We start from the raw sequence: 15,872 nt of genomic DNA on the forward strand, positions 1-15,872 counted from the left end.
ACAAGACAGCAAAATACATTGACGTGATGGAAGAACTGCTACAATGTGTCTTTTTTTTCGGTCAGGGGGCGTTCCTTTAGTGACGTCACTTACAGACTCGTCACCAACTCAAAAACAAGACTTCCTGAATATTCAGTGCGAGTCTTAAAACGTAAAATATAGCTATATGCGGTGGGCTCTTATTAAAATACGCTCAGTAGAAGTCATTTGAAGCCATTTTATAAATTATGGACACAACTTGTCCGGAGACGTCGGTTGTCCTTTAAAAGTTTCTTTGCGTCCATGAAAAAAAAAAGTAGTGACCAGTGAAGATACGATTCATTCCGATTTAGCTAACATTCGTTCAAATTTGCATTTGATTCGCTACAATTCACCGATGGCGACTTTGTTTTTGCTATTCCGATTGAAATCATTCCGAATGAACATCTGCGGTCACCAGTTCACACGTGACCGGATCGTTTCCGTTTCTATGCGCCACTGCGTTCATTTGTTACACTTTGTGACGGTCGTGAAATCGATGTAAAGGGCACGCGAGTTATCACAATGGGAGTTCATTCGTCTACCTACCTAGTTTCCATTGATTTTCTCCTTTGGGATTCATTCAAATAGGAAAATAGGGCTCTTGTGTTTTGATGATCAAAAAAATTGCAGATCAGTCCTTTACGATTCACATACAGTGAGACCTCAACTTACAAACACCTTAACTTACAAACTTTTTGTCTTACAAACGTCAAATTTATGAAAATTAAACCTTATAATAAGCACTATTTTCATAAAACACACCCACCACGGCTGGCGGAGTGGTCTTCGGCGGTAGCACACGACCGAACAGCACCAACAGTCCTTATGGAAGGTGACTAGATCTCCTTCCATAAGCCATCAATGACCATCAAAAAGTTAAATAAAATTTTATTTTACAGCACAGTTTATTTCTTTAATTACAGTCCTCATGCAATTCCCTTTGACCTTCGACCTCCAATGCCATTCCATCAAGCCATGAATGACCATCACAAATGTAAATAAAGTGACTTTATGATACAATGCAGTGTATTTCTTTCATTGCAACACAATAGCACATTTATTATACATAGAATAAGGTATATTGTGTGTAGTTTTAAGGCTTATTTAATTGAAAAGTATATTTTATGGAAACCCGGGAACGGATTATTCCCATTTTAATGGTTTCCTATGGGATTTTTTTTTTGAGATACACACTTTTCGCCTTACACACTCTGTCTGGGAACCAATTAAGTTCGCAAGTTGAGGTCTCACTGTATATGATTAACCTCCACATTTGTGTCCAGTCTCCCTCTTAGGTTCTGGGTCAACGTGATCAAGAATCCGCAGTTTGTATTCGACATCCACAAAAGCAGCATCACCGATGCCTGCCTGTCAGTCGTGGCCCAGACCTTCATGGACTCGTGCTCCACGTCGGAACACCGACTTGGAAAAGACTCCCCGTCCAACAAGCTGCTCTACGCTAAAGACATCCCTAACTACAAGAGTTGGGTGGAGAGGTAACGATGGCTAACTAGCATCACCCCGAAGCTAATTTGTTATAATACAGAGGGAGGGTGTTAGCTAGTAAGCTAACTAACGATATGCTAATTGGCTCATAACCTCGAATAACCAACTCCACCAGCTTTGTGCGCGGTTAGCAGACATGCTAACCCGCCATCATGGCCTCCCAAAAAATCGACGCCGTTGTTAGATGCTAGCAAGCGCATTGCTAAATATCGACCAAGACTGATTGAAGGACAAGCGACGCCTGCGGACAAGTTGTGTCCATAATTTGTAAAATCACTTCAAATGACTTCTACTGAGCGTATTTCACAAAGATTCCATTGCATTTAGCTATATTTTACGTTTTAAGACTCGCGCTGAATATTGAGGAAGTCTTGTTTTTGAATTGGTGACAATTCCTGACGTGACGTCACGGAGGGAACGCCCCTGACGAGAAAGCGACACACAATGCATTTTGCGGTACCTTGTTTGGCCTGAAAACTTCGTGTTGATCCGTGTTGATGGCAAAATTAGAAGGAAAACACACAAATAACGCGATGGTGAATCGTTGTGTGAAACAAAAACAACTATTTGATATTCGCTGACACAAATTCCCAGCAGACAAATCAGCCCATTTCCAACTGAGCTTTGGCGCCATCTTCTGCATTTTCTGGGTGCTACATTGCTGTCATTGAATTGAAATGGGAGGAGTCCTTTAATTGATTGCAAACATGTATGCTTTCCTCTTCAGAACCATTTGAATCATATTCAGAACTGGATGAGTAAAAAGAAAGCATCTTCTCCGAATCTGAAGCCATTGTTTTGATTCTTGAGCAAGGCAAGACGTCTTGGCGTGACGTCACAAACTGGGGGTGGGACTTTCTGAAAAGCCACAATTCGCAGCTCAATGTGTTGCTTTTTAGCACACTTTAAGTCATTTTTATTGGTGTTTTGCATTTGACTAAAATTATCAGCCTGCCTGTTTTGGGTATTTTCGATGCTATAAAACGTTATTCAGATGTCAGTTAGGAAACAAAAAAAATGGTGTCGGTTGTCCTTTAAGTGTATTATCGTGTTTCTCGCAGGTACTACAGAGACATCGCCAAAATGCCCAGCATTAGCGACCAGGACATGGATGCTTATCTGGTGGAGCAGTCGCGTCTACACGGCAATGAATTTAACACGCTAAGCGCGCTCAGTGAGCTTTACTTCTACATCAACAAGTACAAGGAAGAGGTGAGTTCAGAACGCTAATAATTGTACATTTTCTACGTACGTTGTATGAGAATTCGGTTCGGGTTTAGCTAATGAACTAACCGTGCATGTGATGATGCAGGTTCTGACTGCACTGGACCGCGACGCCTACTGCCGCAAACACAAACTACGCCACAAACTGGAACAAGCCATTAACTTGATGTCAGGAAGCTGAAGAGGCAAAACCAAGACGCCTGCGAACTGGAGGGAGGAGGGGGTGGGGTAATGATTTCTTTGAATTTTATTCCGAACTGCATCAATCAATCATTGAATTTGCTATTTATTTGCCAAGAGACGGGCTGGAACCCATTTGTGGAATTAGCATCCAGAGCTAAACGGGGGCGGCGAAGGACCCCGGACACCATGTAAATAGCCACAACGGGGCAAATGAGCGATCGCCAAGTTGAACATCCAATCACGCTGACCGGCCACAGCTGTGCCCCCCACACCTCTTCCTCATCCCTCATTGGTCAGCCACGCTGGCCTCCGATTGGCTGGGAGAAGTCTTTTCCTGTTTACTGCCCCGCACCCCCTCACTTCTCTGGACTGTACCACCTTGCGGAACATTCCAGCGCCGTTCTTGCCCTCTTTCCCGGAGTGCCATGTTAAAAACCCGAACCAAGACCCTAACAAACTCGGACCAAAGCCGAGATCTAAGATCGAAGCTGAGACGGAACTCAATTTCAAAATACTTTGTAAAGACGAATGAAAGATACAAAACAATGACGTTTACATTTGGCATTTGGGGGGGAGGGGGGCTGCTGATTGGCTCTTCACAAGGAAGGGAGGAAAGCCACTACTGGACCAACGCCACTGTGTGTGTGTGTGTGTGTGTGTGTGTGTATGTGTGGGAGAGGAAGCAACAGACTGAAAATGGCCGTTCAAGCTGTCGGGTCAGGTCTAATTAATGAATTCATCCATCCATCCATCCATTTTCCGTACCGCTTATTCCTCATTAGGGTCGCGGTAATTAATGAATTCAGTAGACTAAAAAAATATTTGCTGGAATTTTTGGGTGGCTTTAATGACTTCAACCGACCGAAAAGACTCATTGATACTGTCATATTCGATCTAATCTCTGAAATCAACGACTTGATAACGTTAGTGCTGTTGGTTTAGGTCAAACGACCACCATCGTCAGTCTGAAAATGCTCATTGTTTTTCTTTACGGGTAGGGTCTAGGATCTGGTACCAGCAGATTTGGAAATATTACTTCATGCTGTTGGGTCTGGTCCGGTTCCTGAAAAGAAGAGACTGAAAAATGATAGTGGGGGTGGCTGTGGGGTCTGGTCTATTTACTGAAATCACACATGCACACAAGGGTATTTATTGATGATCATTGTTTTATTTAAATCATTGTTTACACGTTATTTATTATGGGTGCCAACCAGCTAGGGGTTGATAAACTTAATATCGTTTGGCGGAAGCGTGGGTGACACACACGTCGTCTGTAGCGCTACCGCCAAAAGACCATGCGGGCTCCGTCACATCAGGAATCCATCCTGTGGGAAATGGTCGATTGCTTGGATAAAACATTCGACCGGGAAGATTCTCCATGATGTCATCAGAAGATAAAGAAGGAAAAAGAAACATGTTTGTTTGTGAAAAACATGTTTGAGAGCATTGCCTTTGTTTGATTTTTTTTTTTTTTTACTTTGAAATGTAATCATGACCGCCATGTCCATGTAATAGCCTGTGTCTTTTTTTCTACATTGCCATTGCCTTGGTTTGGACTTTGTTCACATCATGACTAAAGTGTAAACCACACCTGACTCTGCCTCTAACTTGGCACATTTGCTTTCGACCAGTCAATGTGCTTACGTTTGTAGCATGCCAGGAAATAGACTGTGCCGCCCTAAAAAAATGGATGCAGAAAGTGTGTGTGAGACAGCGACAGTCCAGCAAGTAGAGTTCGGCTACAACAATCCAGCAAATATATAATACCCCGCCCATGTTTTTTTTTTTTTACCATTGACATAAATGTATTCCATCAAGGACATAAACTCTGATATGCAGATGGTGTATCTTTGACATAAAATTAAAATCCAACTGAATTTAGGCAAGGAAAATCCCGGAGTCCCATACAGCCTGGAAAATGGTTAATGAATTTTCTATGATTACTCCTACTATTGCAGATAAAAATAGTGCTGGGCAATAAATTAAACCAAACATTTGGAACCTTAAAATATGCAACTAGATGATTGTAATAATAATAATACATGTAATTTTTAAGCGCCTTTCAAAACTATCAAGGACACTTCACAGTCACGGGATAAGAACTACAGGTGACCTTGGGGCAATGGTAAAATCTTTAACTAGCAAATTAATTAACCCCCCCCCCCCCAAAAAAAAAAAATACATACACACAAGCAGGAATTGGATTGGAACAGTGCCAACATATGCGGTTTGAATTCACAAATCAAGTGACCAGTACATATATGGTATCTTGCCGCAATTTAAAAAAAATATTTGAAACAAAACAATAATCCCGTTTTAGAATTTTTATCACAGCTGTAGTCCCGCAAATGGGCAATCCCTGGATGCTGACATAATCATCTTCTCAACAGAACGAATTGGTTACCATGGCAACTAGTATTCCATGAGGCATGACATCATATGAGTACAAAAACTAATTATGACGGGATGTCTCACTCGGGATAGAAAGTTACAGGGGGCTTTGACACCTTGACGTCATTGTGTGTTGACCTTCATCCGAGGCGGGGGGGGGGGGGGGGGGGTTTAAAAAGAACTCCCTATTGAGGGGTTTGAGTGAAAGGATGTAAAAAGATTGGCTACTTTCCTCCAGGATTTTTCGGCGTTAATTTGCCTGGCAACAGCCAACCGGTCCATCTTGTGCATCATTTATGATTGGGTGGCGGCCAATCACGTGACCACAGCTGCCATGTTTAGGAAATGAAAGGCAGCATTCTTGGAAATGGAGAAAAAAGAAGAGCAGCAGGGACTAATATCGTTAGCTTGTCAGCAGGTCTCCCGTCCGTGTGTCCTTCGGATGTTTCTTAATTAATCTTTTGAACCAAGCACCGTGACAGCCCCGAGCTCCACGCCCCCTCCCCCCGAACACGAAGCCATATTAGCCTAAGAATGAACTGCCAGGATCGGGGTGCTGCATGTTGCTGATAACAGCACTCTGGGGGAGTAGGGGAAGCGGATTATGGAAGGATTGGGGGGGGGGGGGGGGCTTTGAAACGAAGCCAAACTAAATAAAAGTGGGGCACCAACATGGCTGCTGTTTCACGGTGAACAAAATGTGTCCTAAAAACATGAGACCACTACCCCCTCCACACACACAGGGTTGGCCCACCTTTAAAAAAACTTTTCATAAATAGTAATGTAATAATTGTCATTTGTATTTGCATTATTTCTGTATTTCATTATTTTAAAAACATTTCACATTGATAAATACTTATGAAATTATTACTCTTCAGTGTGGATCTAACAATTTGTTTGACTAATTTGAATCATAAAACGTTATAATTTATAAGGAATGAATTATTTTACTGTTTTGTTTATTTACAACAAATGCATTCAGTAATTCTGTAATATGTATCGTTTAAAAAAAATCATATTCCAATTCTTTGTGTTACTATTTAATCACGTCGTTTATCAATAATAAATTAACAAATTCTGGGTACAGTATTTACAATGCGAAATATGAATACATTTGATTAAAAGGGAATTTAATTAAATAAGACTATTTGTTTTGGTTCGAATAAAGGTGGCATCCAGCGCCCCCCCCCCCCCAAAAAAAAAAAAACGCCCGCGACCGCCATAAGGATAGATTCGAAAATAGATTGGTGGATGGACGTATACTTACTATTACGTAGACTTTGGCTCCCTCTACTGATCATTAAACGAATTTATTCCCGTGACCCTTTTTGGCGATTTCCAAACGTCGACAATACCTGACGTAATCTAAAACGTATGTGAACAAGTGAAAATATCTATCAAGTTACAGCTAAATGTATTAAATCGAAAAACCGTCTCGCATTTTTAATATTGACGCAATTGAACGCAACAATTGATGTCGCTTGTAGCACCGCCTCTTGCCCCTTTATATAACCAATCAAATGGCGCTATCGGGATGAGCTGGCATTTCTCCCGGAAGTAGGAAGTGTTGGCTGCATAACAACCTGTAAAAGGGCTTGAAAACTGATCACGTTTGATTATTACTTATTCCTGAATATTAGCAATTCGTCTACGGGTGAGTGTCAGAGATTAATCTTTTTCGATCACTGTCTTCCCCTGGAGCAAGTATATTTTTTTAACCTGTATAGTTTTCCAGTAAATAGACGGCTCCCTATGAAGGCAACTCAGCACGCAGATGTTTGAAAACCTCTTTTTAGTCGTAGGCAACATAGTTGACATTTTATGACAACTGTTTTGTGACCTAGCAGTCTGTGTTCGCTTCTATTGATTTTATTCACGTCGAACTGAAAAAAAAAACAATGCTAGTCTTTACACATTAACACAATGGAACTGACTAATTTCAAACGAGTTCAGTTTAGAATGACTGTCAATGTCATTTTGGTTATTAAAAACTGCATTTCAATTGAATTTGTTGACATTTGGATTGATTGAATGTTTCTTGACCAAGCAGTGAGCTTGCTGAAGATTGGATTTCAAATGAGTTCTTATTGGATTGGATTGGATATGCCTTTATTAGTCTCACAGTGGAGAAATTTACATTTCACAGCAGCAAAGTGATGAAAGGAATGTAAGTAGAAAAACAAAATACATGAGCTGCTGGAAAGGCAGCCACTCTCGCGGCGCCGTCTTGAAGTAAAAAAAAACCCAAAAAACTAACAAATAATATGGCAGCATAAAGACAATATGACAAAACAAAGACACAGAGAGACATTCATTCATGTAAATTTCTCCACTGTGAGACTAATAAAGGCATATCCAATCCAATCCAATCCAATCCAATTCATCAGGACTTGCTGTACCCTCTTTGTGATGACATGAAGCAGTTCTAGATGAAAGATATCTACCTTCCGATACGTTTGATCCGTTTTAAATGAATTTTTCATTGAGTTTAGAGCGAATTTCAAATTTTAGTTTACATTTCCATCATGTTTTTAGATCAACAGCATTCCGAGTGAGTTTTGATCTGAATTTAAACACATTTTGTTTCGAGTGTCGACTGCGTTTCAAATGAGTTTCGATCCGGTTTACACTGCATTTAGATTGTGTTTAGACGGCATTTCAAATGAGCTTCGGTCAGGTTTATCCTGAGGGGCAACTGATTTTTTCATCCGTTTTCTGCTGTGATTAGATCAGGTTGAGAGTCTATTCAGATTAGGTTCAGACAACGACATTGATGATTCTTCAAAGTTAAAGAGTGTGTGTTTGTGTGTGAGCCAGAGCGATGAGTCTCCAATGGACCGCAGTGGCCACCTTCTTGTATGTGGAGGTCTTCTTGGTGCTCCTCCTCTGCATCCCCTTCATTTCCGCAAAGAGGTACGTACGTGCTTCAGCACACGTATGCGACGTTAAGCCGTTTTTGGCGTTGTCCCCCGTTTATATTTAGATTAGCAAATGTGCGTGGTATGTGCAACAAATTTGACAAATTGTGGCCACAGTAGGAATCATGTGACCCGCTGTCTTTCAAGTGTTTGCTACCATACGATTCAAATTTGAGGAAATCACGAGAAGATTGACAATGACTCTCGTTTTGATTCAATTCACTTCAAATACGCGGGTCACAGAAATTGTGACACTGATTCCGATTATTATCATTTCATAGTGAACCTGATACGATTGGCTCCCGTTACGGTATGATTCAATGACCATAATCCTGCGATTGATTCTGCGTTTCCATTCTGAGGAGTCTGTGATTTTTTTCACTCCAATTTGTGATGAGCCATTGGCTTAGCCTTTTTAGTCTCACAGTGGATAATTTTACATTTTACAGCAGCAAAGTTAAGAAAGCAAGAGGGAAGGAAAAAAAGAAGTAGAAAAACAAAATGTAGCCACTCTTGCAGCGCCATCTTGAAGTCAAAACAACAAAAACCAAATAACAAATAAGGCAACACAACACAAAAGACACAGACAGTCATTCAATCCTAAGCACTTTCTGCAACATCTTTGTTGTGTGAAGCAGTTCTAGATGAAAGAGGAGATGATTAAGGCGTCCTTTTCACCCGTGGATCAGGGATGTCATGGTGGAATGTGCACGTCTGCTACAAGCTAAACGTTGAAAGCAAACACAAACGCAGAGCGCCGATGCGTATGTGGAACTGTCGCGGCTTGGAATTGAAGCGGATTTATGTGGGACAGGAGATGTGAGACAATGTCTTTTCGTCAATGGATGCTACAGCTTCGTGTTTGCTTTCAACATTTAGCTTGTAGTAGACGTACAAATTCCACCATGATGTCCCTGATCCACTGCTGACATGGATGCTTTGATCCTCTCCTCTTTAAACTGGGACTGCTTCATGTCATCATAAAGAGGGTACAGCAAGTCCTGAAGAATGAATGACTCTGTGTCTTTGTTTTGTCATATTTGTTATTTTTTCAATTTTTTTTTTCCCCCAAGATGGCGGCGCGTGAACACGCAGTGGCTCCCCTCTCCCGGCAAATTGTCGTTTTCATGTTTATGTTTGTTAAAGTAATTATAAGTGCCTTGCATGCTGGGTCCGAGAGGACAGTTATTTCATCTGTGCTGTATGTCATGCATATTAGCATATTTGACAATAAAGCTGACTTTGACTTTTTTGACTTTGACAAACCTGTAGCATCCATTGACGAAAAGAGATTGTCTCACATCTGTCCCACGTAAATCCGCTTCAATTCTGAACTGTGACACTACCACATGCGCGTCGGCGCTCTGCGCTGACTCTCCTTTCTTCTCATCGCTCATCTCATGCATCCATCCAGCCGCAGACTATCTAAAAGCACTCGCACCAGCGATGATATAGTCAAATGGCACCGTCATTCCACCCGGTCAAAAACAGTGCTGGCATATTGGCATTGAGATTCACCGCAGAGACTCAAAAGCTCCGTATGACGCAATTGCTCATGCGTGCAGGTGGAACAGCGTATTTAGATCCCGACTGGTCCAGACCATCGCCTTATATGGCAACACTTACTTCATCGTGGCCATAGCCATCCTCGTCTTCCTGCTCATCGGTAAGTGCACACTTGCGGGTAGCTTGCGTCCGACCAAGTCCACCAACCCGCCCTGTGGTTGACGTTTTTGTCCCCCTTTTCACGCAGATGCCTTCCGCGAGGTGAGGAAGTACAGCGTGACCGAGAAGGTGGACCTGACCAACAATCCCACCGCCATCGAGCACATTCACATGAAACTCTTCAGGGCGCAGAGGAATCTTTACATCGCTGGATTTGCACTCCTGCTTTGCCTGTGAGAGCACCCGCGTACCCCCACGCGCAGAATCCGTCCGTCTTTTTTGCGATCTATAAATTCATTCTGAACCGTATTTGAAACGCACTCAAAAACCTGAACTCGTTTGAAACCCAGTTCAAACTGTCTTTTTCCCCTTTTTCCTTGTTCGCACCACCATTCAATTCACCGACCAGTTCGCGCACCCATTCCAGAATTGATGAAAAGCAATATGGATACCATAATCATAATGTATGAGTAACAAAACCATCATATAATTAATTCTTTATTGACATAACTGACTAATGAAAACTAAATAAAATACAAATAATAAATACATAAAAATATGATAGATTATATAGATTCTATAAAATCATGATAATAATTAGATTAGCTCAGATTAGCCTTTATTAGTCTCACTGTGGTGAAATTGACATTTCACAGCAGCAAAGTTATGAAAGGAAAAGAAGCAGAAAAACAAAATACAGTGATACCTCGGTTTACGAACCCCTTGGCTTACGAACGTTTCGTTAGTGGGGGGAGTTAAACATTAAAGGGACAGGCAGACGACAGAGTCAGAAAACACACACACACACACACACACACACACACACACACACACGAAAGAGAGACGACAGAGCTTGAAACAAAAAACAAAAGTGAAATGACAAGGTAAATAAAATGACTTTATTAGAAATAAAATGACTATTATACTGTACACTTTCTTTCTTTCAATATAATACCATAGCACATTTATTATACATAAAATAAGGTATATTTTGTGTAGTTTTAAGGCTTACAAAAGTAGAAAATTATGTTTTATGGTGACCTGGGAACGGATTATTCTCATTTTAATGGTTTCCTATGGGAAATTAATTTTTGGGATACACACTTTTCGGCTTAAACACTCTGGGAACCAGTTAAGTCCATAAGCCAAGGTATCAATGTACAGGCAATATATTATTGGTCTACCTTACAGCTACCTGTACCTAGTGATTGGCAAGTGAAGCTTCATGAAGCAGTTGTGATTGCTTGTGACTACTCTAGATGGCACTCTTGGTTTAAAGATGCTGTGGATTTTAAAGACATGTGGTTTGCACTGTCATATTTAAACCAAGAGCACCATCTGGAGGAGTCAAAAACATCAGTGCTTCATGAAGCTTTGTTTTCCCATCGCAACCTGAAACACATGTTTGTGTACCAACATGGGCTTCCGGCAGTAGGGGGCGATACCGCGCCGAGTGGACCGTGAACTGGTGGATTTCCATTTTGGGAGTCCTAACTGATCGGATATTTCCGGAACGTCTTTACGTCCCATTGCCGCGGCCATATTTGGACTCCTGGAATCACTTCCTGCCGACTGTTTGCGTCTCCTCGATAAACGCAACCCCTCGGTGCCCTCCCGCTCGCTCCCTTTGCCCTTTTTTGTTCCGTCTGTTCCTCAACATGGACGGCGTTCGGTCCGGTCACGTTACCCCAACCCGCATTGCGCTTTGACACCACGAGCTCGTTCCACACGCGTTGCTAAATTTAAGTTGACAAAAGCCACGCAACACCTTCCGCTGGTTTTGGACCCTCCTCGTTTCAAGCGCACGGGGGAGGGGGGAGGTTGATCTCAACTTTTTAAGCAGCCTCTAAGCTTAAAAAAATGGTTTTAGTCGAAAACTGAATCTGATCGCCACCTCCGGCTGACGGCATTCTCAAACGGTAAATGGTTGATGTCAAATCGGTATCAAATCCTTGTAGACCTGAACTTCTTAACGTCGCTTGAGTTACTACACACCCACTCCCAGGTTTCACAATTTCTTTGGGGGGGGGGGGGGTTCACATAAAATACTTGTTAGCTTAGCGCACCAAAGGTACCAGTGTACCGTTTGTTGTTGCTTCCCCAGTGGTTCACGTTAAATTTGTGAACATTTTACCTTGGCATACGAACTTTTTTCGTACACTGAGCTGCCCCAATGAGTGAGTGTCGTTCGCGAACGAGCCCGTTCTTCTAACAACAAAATGGCAGCCGACTGTTTTTGTCCTCTATTCCCTGCCCCCAGTCTTCGGTTAAAGCCATGTGATTGGTCAAGGACGCAGCAGTGAGGGTGGGGCGTTTACACATAGCAAGAGAGTGAAGCCGTTCTCCAAAAAGAAAATGGCTGCCGACTTTTTATGTCCTCCATTCCCCTCCCCCAATCTTCGGTTAAAGCCACGTGATTGGTCAAGAACGTAGCAGTGAGGGGAGGTGGTTTAAACATTAGAAACAGGCAGACGGCAGTGAGAGAGTTTCAACTTTGATAGTTCAAAGGCAGAGTGTAGACTGCAAGGTTAATATCCCATAAATCAGGCTCCACAAACAACCCGCACAAGCTATCTGTACACTTGATGCAAAAAGCTATCAACCCAGCTAAACAGAACACAATTGATGAGGAACAAGATAAAATTATCACAGAGAAAGCACCTACAAGGGATCTTTCTTCAAGATGGCTACGTTCCTCATCAAGTGTTTAATGCTGATGAATCCATTCCATCAAGCCATCAACGACCATCACAAAGGTAAATAAAACGAATTTATTGTACAGTAGAGTTTATTTCTTTAATTATAATACCGTAACACATTTATTATACATAAAATAAGATATATTTTGTGTAGTTTTAAGGCTTACAAAATTAGACGGTAGAAAATTATGTTTTACGGGGACCTGGGAACGGATTATTCTCATTTTAGTGGTTTCCTATGGGAAATTTTTTTGGGATAAACACTTTTCGCCTTACACACTCTGTTTGGGAACCAATTAAGTTCGTAAGCCAAGGTATCACTGTACAGGAAACATCCGACTTACAACCAGCTCGACTTATGACCACCCGTACTTCTACGCCTGGCATTGCTACGCGTTAGCAGGCCGGCAACGCGTTTGACGATTTTATGCCAGCCAGCCAGCATGTCACTCTCGTACAGCAATCGACCGTGTGATGGCACCAGAGGGGGGAGTTTGCGAGTAATTTAGCCTCTCTATTCATCATTTTGAATGGATTTCGACTTACGACCGTTTGGTCGGAACGGAACACGGTCGTAAGTTAGATTTTACCTGTACTTTGTAAGGAAAAAAAATGCAATCACTCGATGTTCCGCTGATGATTGAGTTTATTGGTGCCCCCCATTCCCTCCTTGCAGGTTATTGCGTCGCCTGGCCACTCTTCTTTCCCAGCAGGCCTCCCTGATGGCATCCAACGAGGCCTTCAAGAAGCAGGCGGAAGGCGCTAGCAACGCCGCCAAGAGCTTCATCGATGAAAATGAAATACTGCAAGAGGTGAGTTGGGGGTGGTGGTGGTGGGGGGGGGTCTGTTGCCCAATGATTCCCAAATGGCCTTTTTTTAGCAGGAAGAGGAGAATGTTAACCTTCAAAATAAAATATTTTGCTTTTTTTTCTTCCTTTTCCTTGCTCATCATTTTCTTTTTGCAATCTTGTCAATTTAACCCACCACCCCCAATAAACTTTTTTCTCTCGTTTTTTTATTTTTATGATCAAGTCATTTCTGTACCCTTTACCGTTAACTGTAAAAATGACACAATCCTGAAAACGAAGCATCGGCAGCTGTTTGATTCCGTCACTCTCTCAGCTGGTCTCGTCACTCTCCGCGTTGACCTTCGTTGACCTTTGCTGTCGCTTGATGATGACATGGCCCAAATCGCGAGCGCTCGTTGTGTGTGTTTTTGTTTTGTTTTTTTTTTACTTGCCCTTTTCCAAAATCTGCCCTGATTCTTCTTCTTCTTCTTCTTGCGACAGAAACTCAGAGAAGCTGGCCTGGAGGTGCCGGAGGCGGGAAAGAAAGGAGTCGGTATCGGCCAAGAGAACAAGACCCTAAAAGAGGAAGTGAAGACCCTGACAGAGGAACTGGAAGCCACCCAGAAAGGTGAGCGGAACTCTCAAAACGATTCCAAACAAGGCCTTATTAATTTTTTTTTTTTCCCCCCGACGCGTCAAGTTTCTGCTTGTGTGTTTTTGCAGCTCTACGCAAGAGCGACAGCGACGTTTCGGCCATGAAGAAACAAGCCGCCAACCTGACGCAGGAATACGACCGACTGCTGGACGAGCACAGTAAACTCTTGGTGGGGTGCCGCTCGTCTTTTTTTTCCTGCGGTGGCCATTTTGTCGCGCTGTTCAAGTGTGCCTTTTTTTTTCCTTTATTCGCTCTTTGACACTGATTCGCTGTGAAGACCCCTTGAAGGGAAAAGCCGAAAGGAAAAACCATTTAGGTTTTTTTGTCTTTTCTCTGGACTTTACTCTGATTTCTTTTCCCTCTCTTCACTTCTATCTACGTAGCTATCTAGCTATTTCGCTATCTATCTTTCTTGCTATTTATCTATCTTGCTATCTATCTTTCTTGCTATCTATCTTTCTTCCTATCAATCTTTCTAGCTAGCTAGCTAGCAAGCAAGCTACCTAGCCAACTAACTAGCTATCCAGCTAATTAGCTAGCTAGCCAGCTACATAGCTAGCCAGCTACATAGCTAGCCACCTACAAAGCTAGCCAGCCATCTATCTAGCCGGCCATCTAGCTAGTCGGCCATCTAGCTAGCCGGCCATTTAACTAGCCAGCCATTTAGCTAGACTACCCATCCAGCTAGCCGGCCATACATCTATCATTTACTTATTTATTTATATTAATAATTATTTTCTCTTCCAGTTATCGCTGCTCTTTCCACCTTTGCGTTCTTCACTATTTCTATTTTAGTTTGTCACCTTCACTTATTTTTCCTTCCTGTCCTCCCTCCTCTCTTTATTTCATTTTCCTTCCTTCTCTATTTTTTCGCATTCACATGCACGCTAACGCGCAGTTTACTGACCTCTGTAATTTGATTATTTATTTTGTCTTCAGGCCAGCGGTGACAAAAAATCCGACTGAAGATGTAGAAGATGGACGCTCTTTACTTCGTGGGCCTACTTTGTGGTGTGATTGTTACTTCCAGTTGCCACCTCAATGTTATTTTTTTCTTATTTGTTTTCTTTCAATATATGAGGCCATATTCCCACTGTTGAAACTCTGGAAAAAAAAATAAACCTCAAATCACAAACAACCTAGTCATGGTTGCGCAAAAAAAACAACAAAAAAACAGCATGACGCACGCGGCCCATTGACTCAACAGGTGTTTCGCTCTCTTGGCTTTCACGCAGCCTTTAGCCTGACTTGGCGCTACACTAATTTCTGTGAGGTTTTTTTTTTTTTTTTGGGGGGGGGGGTGTATATCCCATTACCATGGAAACTGTAAACACAACCTGTCATGTGTCAACGCTAATACACAAATTGACACAAACTTGTCTTGCGTGTGTCATTGCACCCTCAGGGTGGATATACGTTCGTTCTTCCCAACGTGCATGTCATGGCTGGAAAAGGCGATCGGGGTGTTGAAAGGCAGCTGTTGGCCTTCTTTTAGAAAGACCTTTTTTTAGCCCCCCCACCGATACACCCCAGGATCTTGTTCCTCAAAGTGCTGACTCGAACCAGCCAACGAAGTTATATTTGGCGGTGACGGCAGTGCCATTTTGGAAAGGAAGCGACACTCCGCCCCATCCACATTTGACGCTTCCGGACAAAGATGCTCTTTTGGGGGTCATTTGAGAAACCACTCGACTTAATTGCCTCGATTTGCTTAATAAAACTGAAACCAATTCTGCAATATTGACGTGATGGTGAGTTTATTATTAATGTTTGGTAGCGTAGTGGCGAGCGTGTGCGCCTCACGCTTCTGAGCTGTGGGCTT

The 15,872-nt window shown here is 42.3% G+C and overlaps 2 protein-coding genes across 2 annotated transcripts in view; both read left to right on the plus strand.

The window, feature by feature from the left end:
- The window catches only part of plxna3 (plexin A3), a 50,399-nt gene extending 45,870 nt beyond the window's left edge, over positions 1-4,529 (plus strand). Inside the window, exons 36-38 of the mRNA XM_089006996.1 lie at positions 1,305-1,517; positions 2,589-2,739; positions 2,840-4,529. Coding sequence (XP_088863122.1) covers positions 1,305-1,517; positions 2,589-2,739; positions 2,840-2,932 — 457 coding nt within the window. The 3' untranslated portion in view covers positions 2,933-4,529. The remainder of the gene's footprint in view (positions 1-1,304; positions 1,518-2,588; positions 2,740-2,839) is intronic.
- Positions 4,530-6,837: 2,308 nt separating this feature from the next.
- On the plus strand, positions 6,838-15,788 carry bcap31 (B cell receptor associated protein 31). The gene is made up of 8 exons (XM_089006851.1): positions 6,838-6,979; positions 8,143-8,238; positions 9,809-9,909; positions 9,997-10,141; positions 13,284-13,419; positions 13,897-14,023; positions 14,119-14,219; positions 14,990-15,788. Exons 2-8 carry the CDS (start codon positions 8,147-8,149, stop codon positions 15,014-15,016), a joined length of 729 nt encoding a protein of 242 aa, XP_088862977.1. The 5' UTR covers positions 6,838-6,979; positions 8,143-8,146; the 3' UTR covers positions 15,017-15,788.
- Positions 15,789-15,872: the final 84 nt, after the last annotated feature.

This window comes from Hippocampus bargibanti, linkage group LG01, assembly GCF_051943395.1.
Source record: "Hippocampus bargibanti isolate YZ-2025 linkage group LG01, ASM5194339v1, whole genome shotgun sequence".
Taxonomy (NCBI): Eukaryota; Metazoa; Chordata; class Actinopteri; order Syngnathiformes; family Syngnathidae; genus Hippocampus; species Hippocampus bargibanti.

Coding starts and splice junctions, on each gene's coding strand:
- bcap31 (XM_089006851.1), top strand. CDS start 8,147: ATGAGTCTCCAATGGACCGCAGTGGCCACCTTCTTGTATGTGGAGGTC. Junction 13,420..13,896: donor AAAATGAAATACTGCAAGAG/GTGAGTTGGGGG, acceptor TTCTTGCGACAG/AAACTCAGAGAAGCTGGCCT. Junction 14,220..14,989: donor ACGAGCACAGTAAACTCTTG/GTGGGGTGCCGC, acceptor TTTTGTCTTCAG/GCCAGCGGTGACAAAAAATC.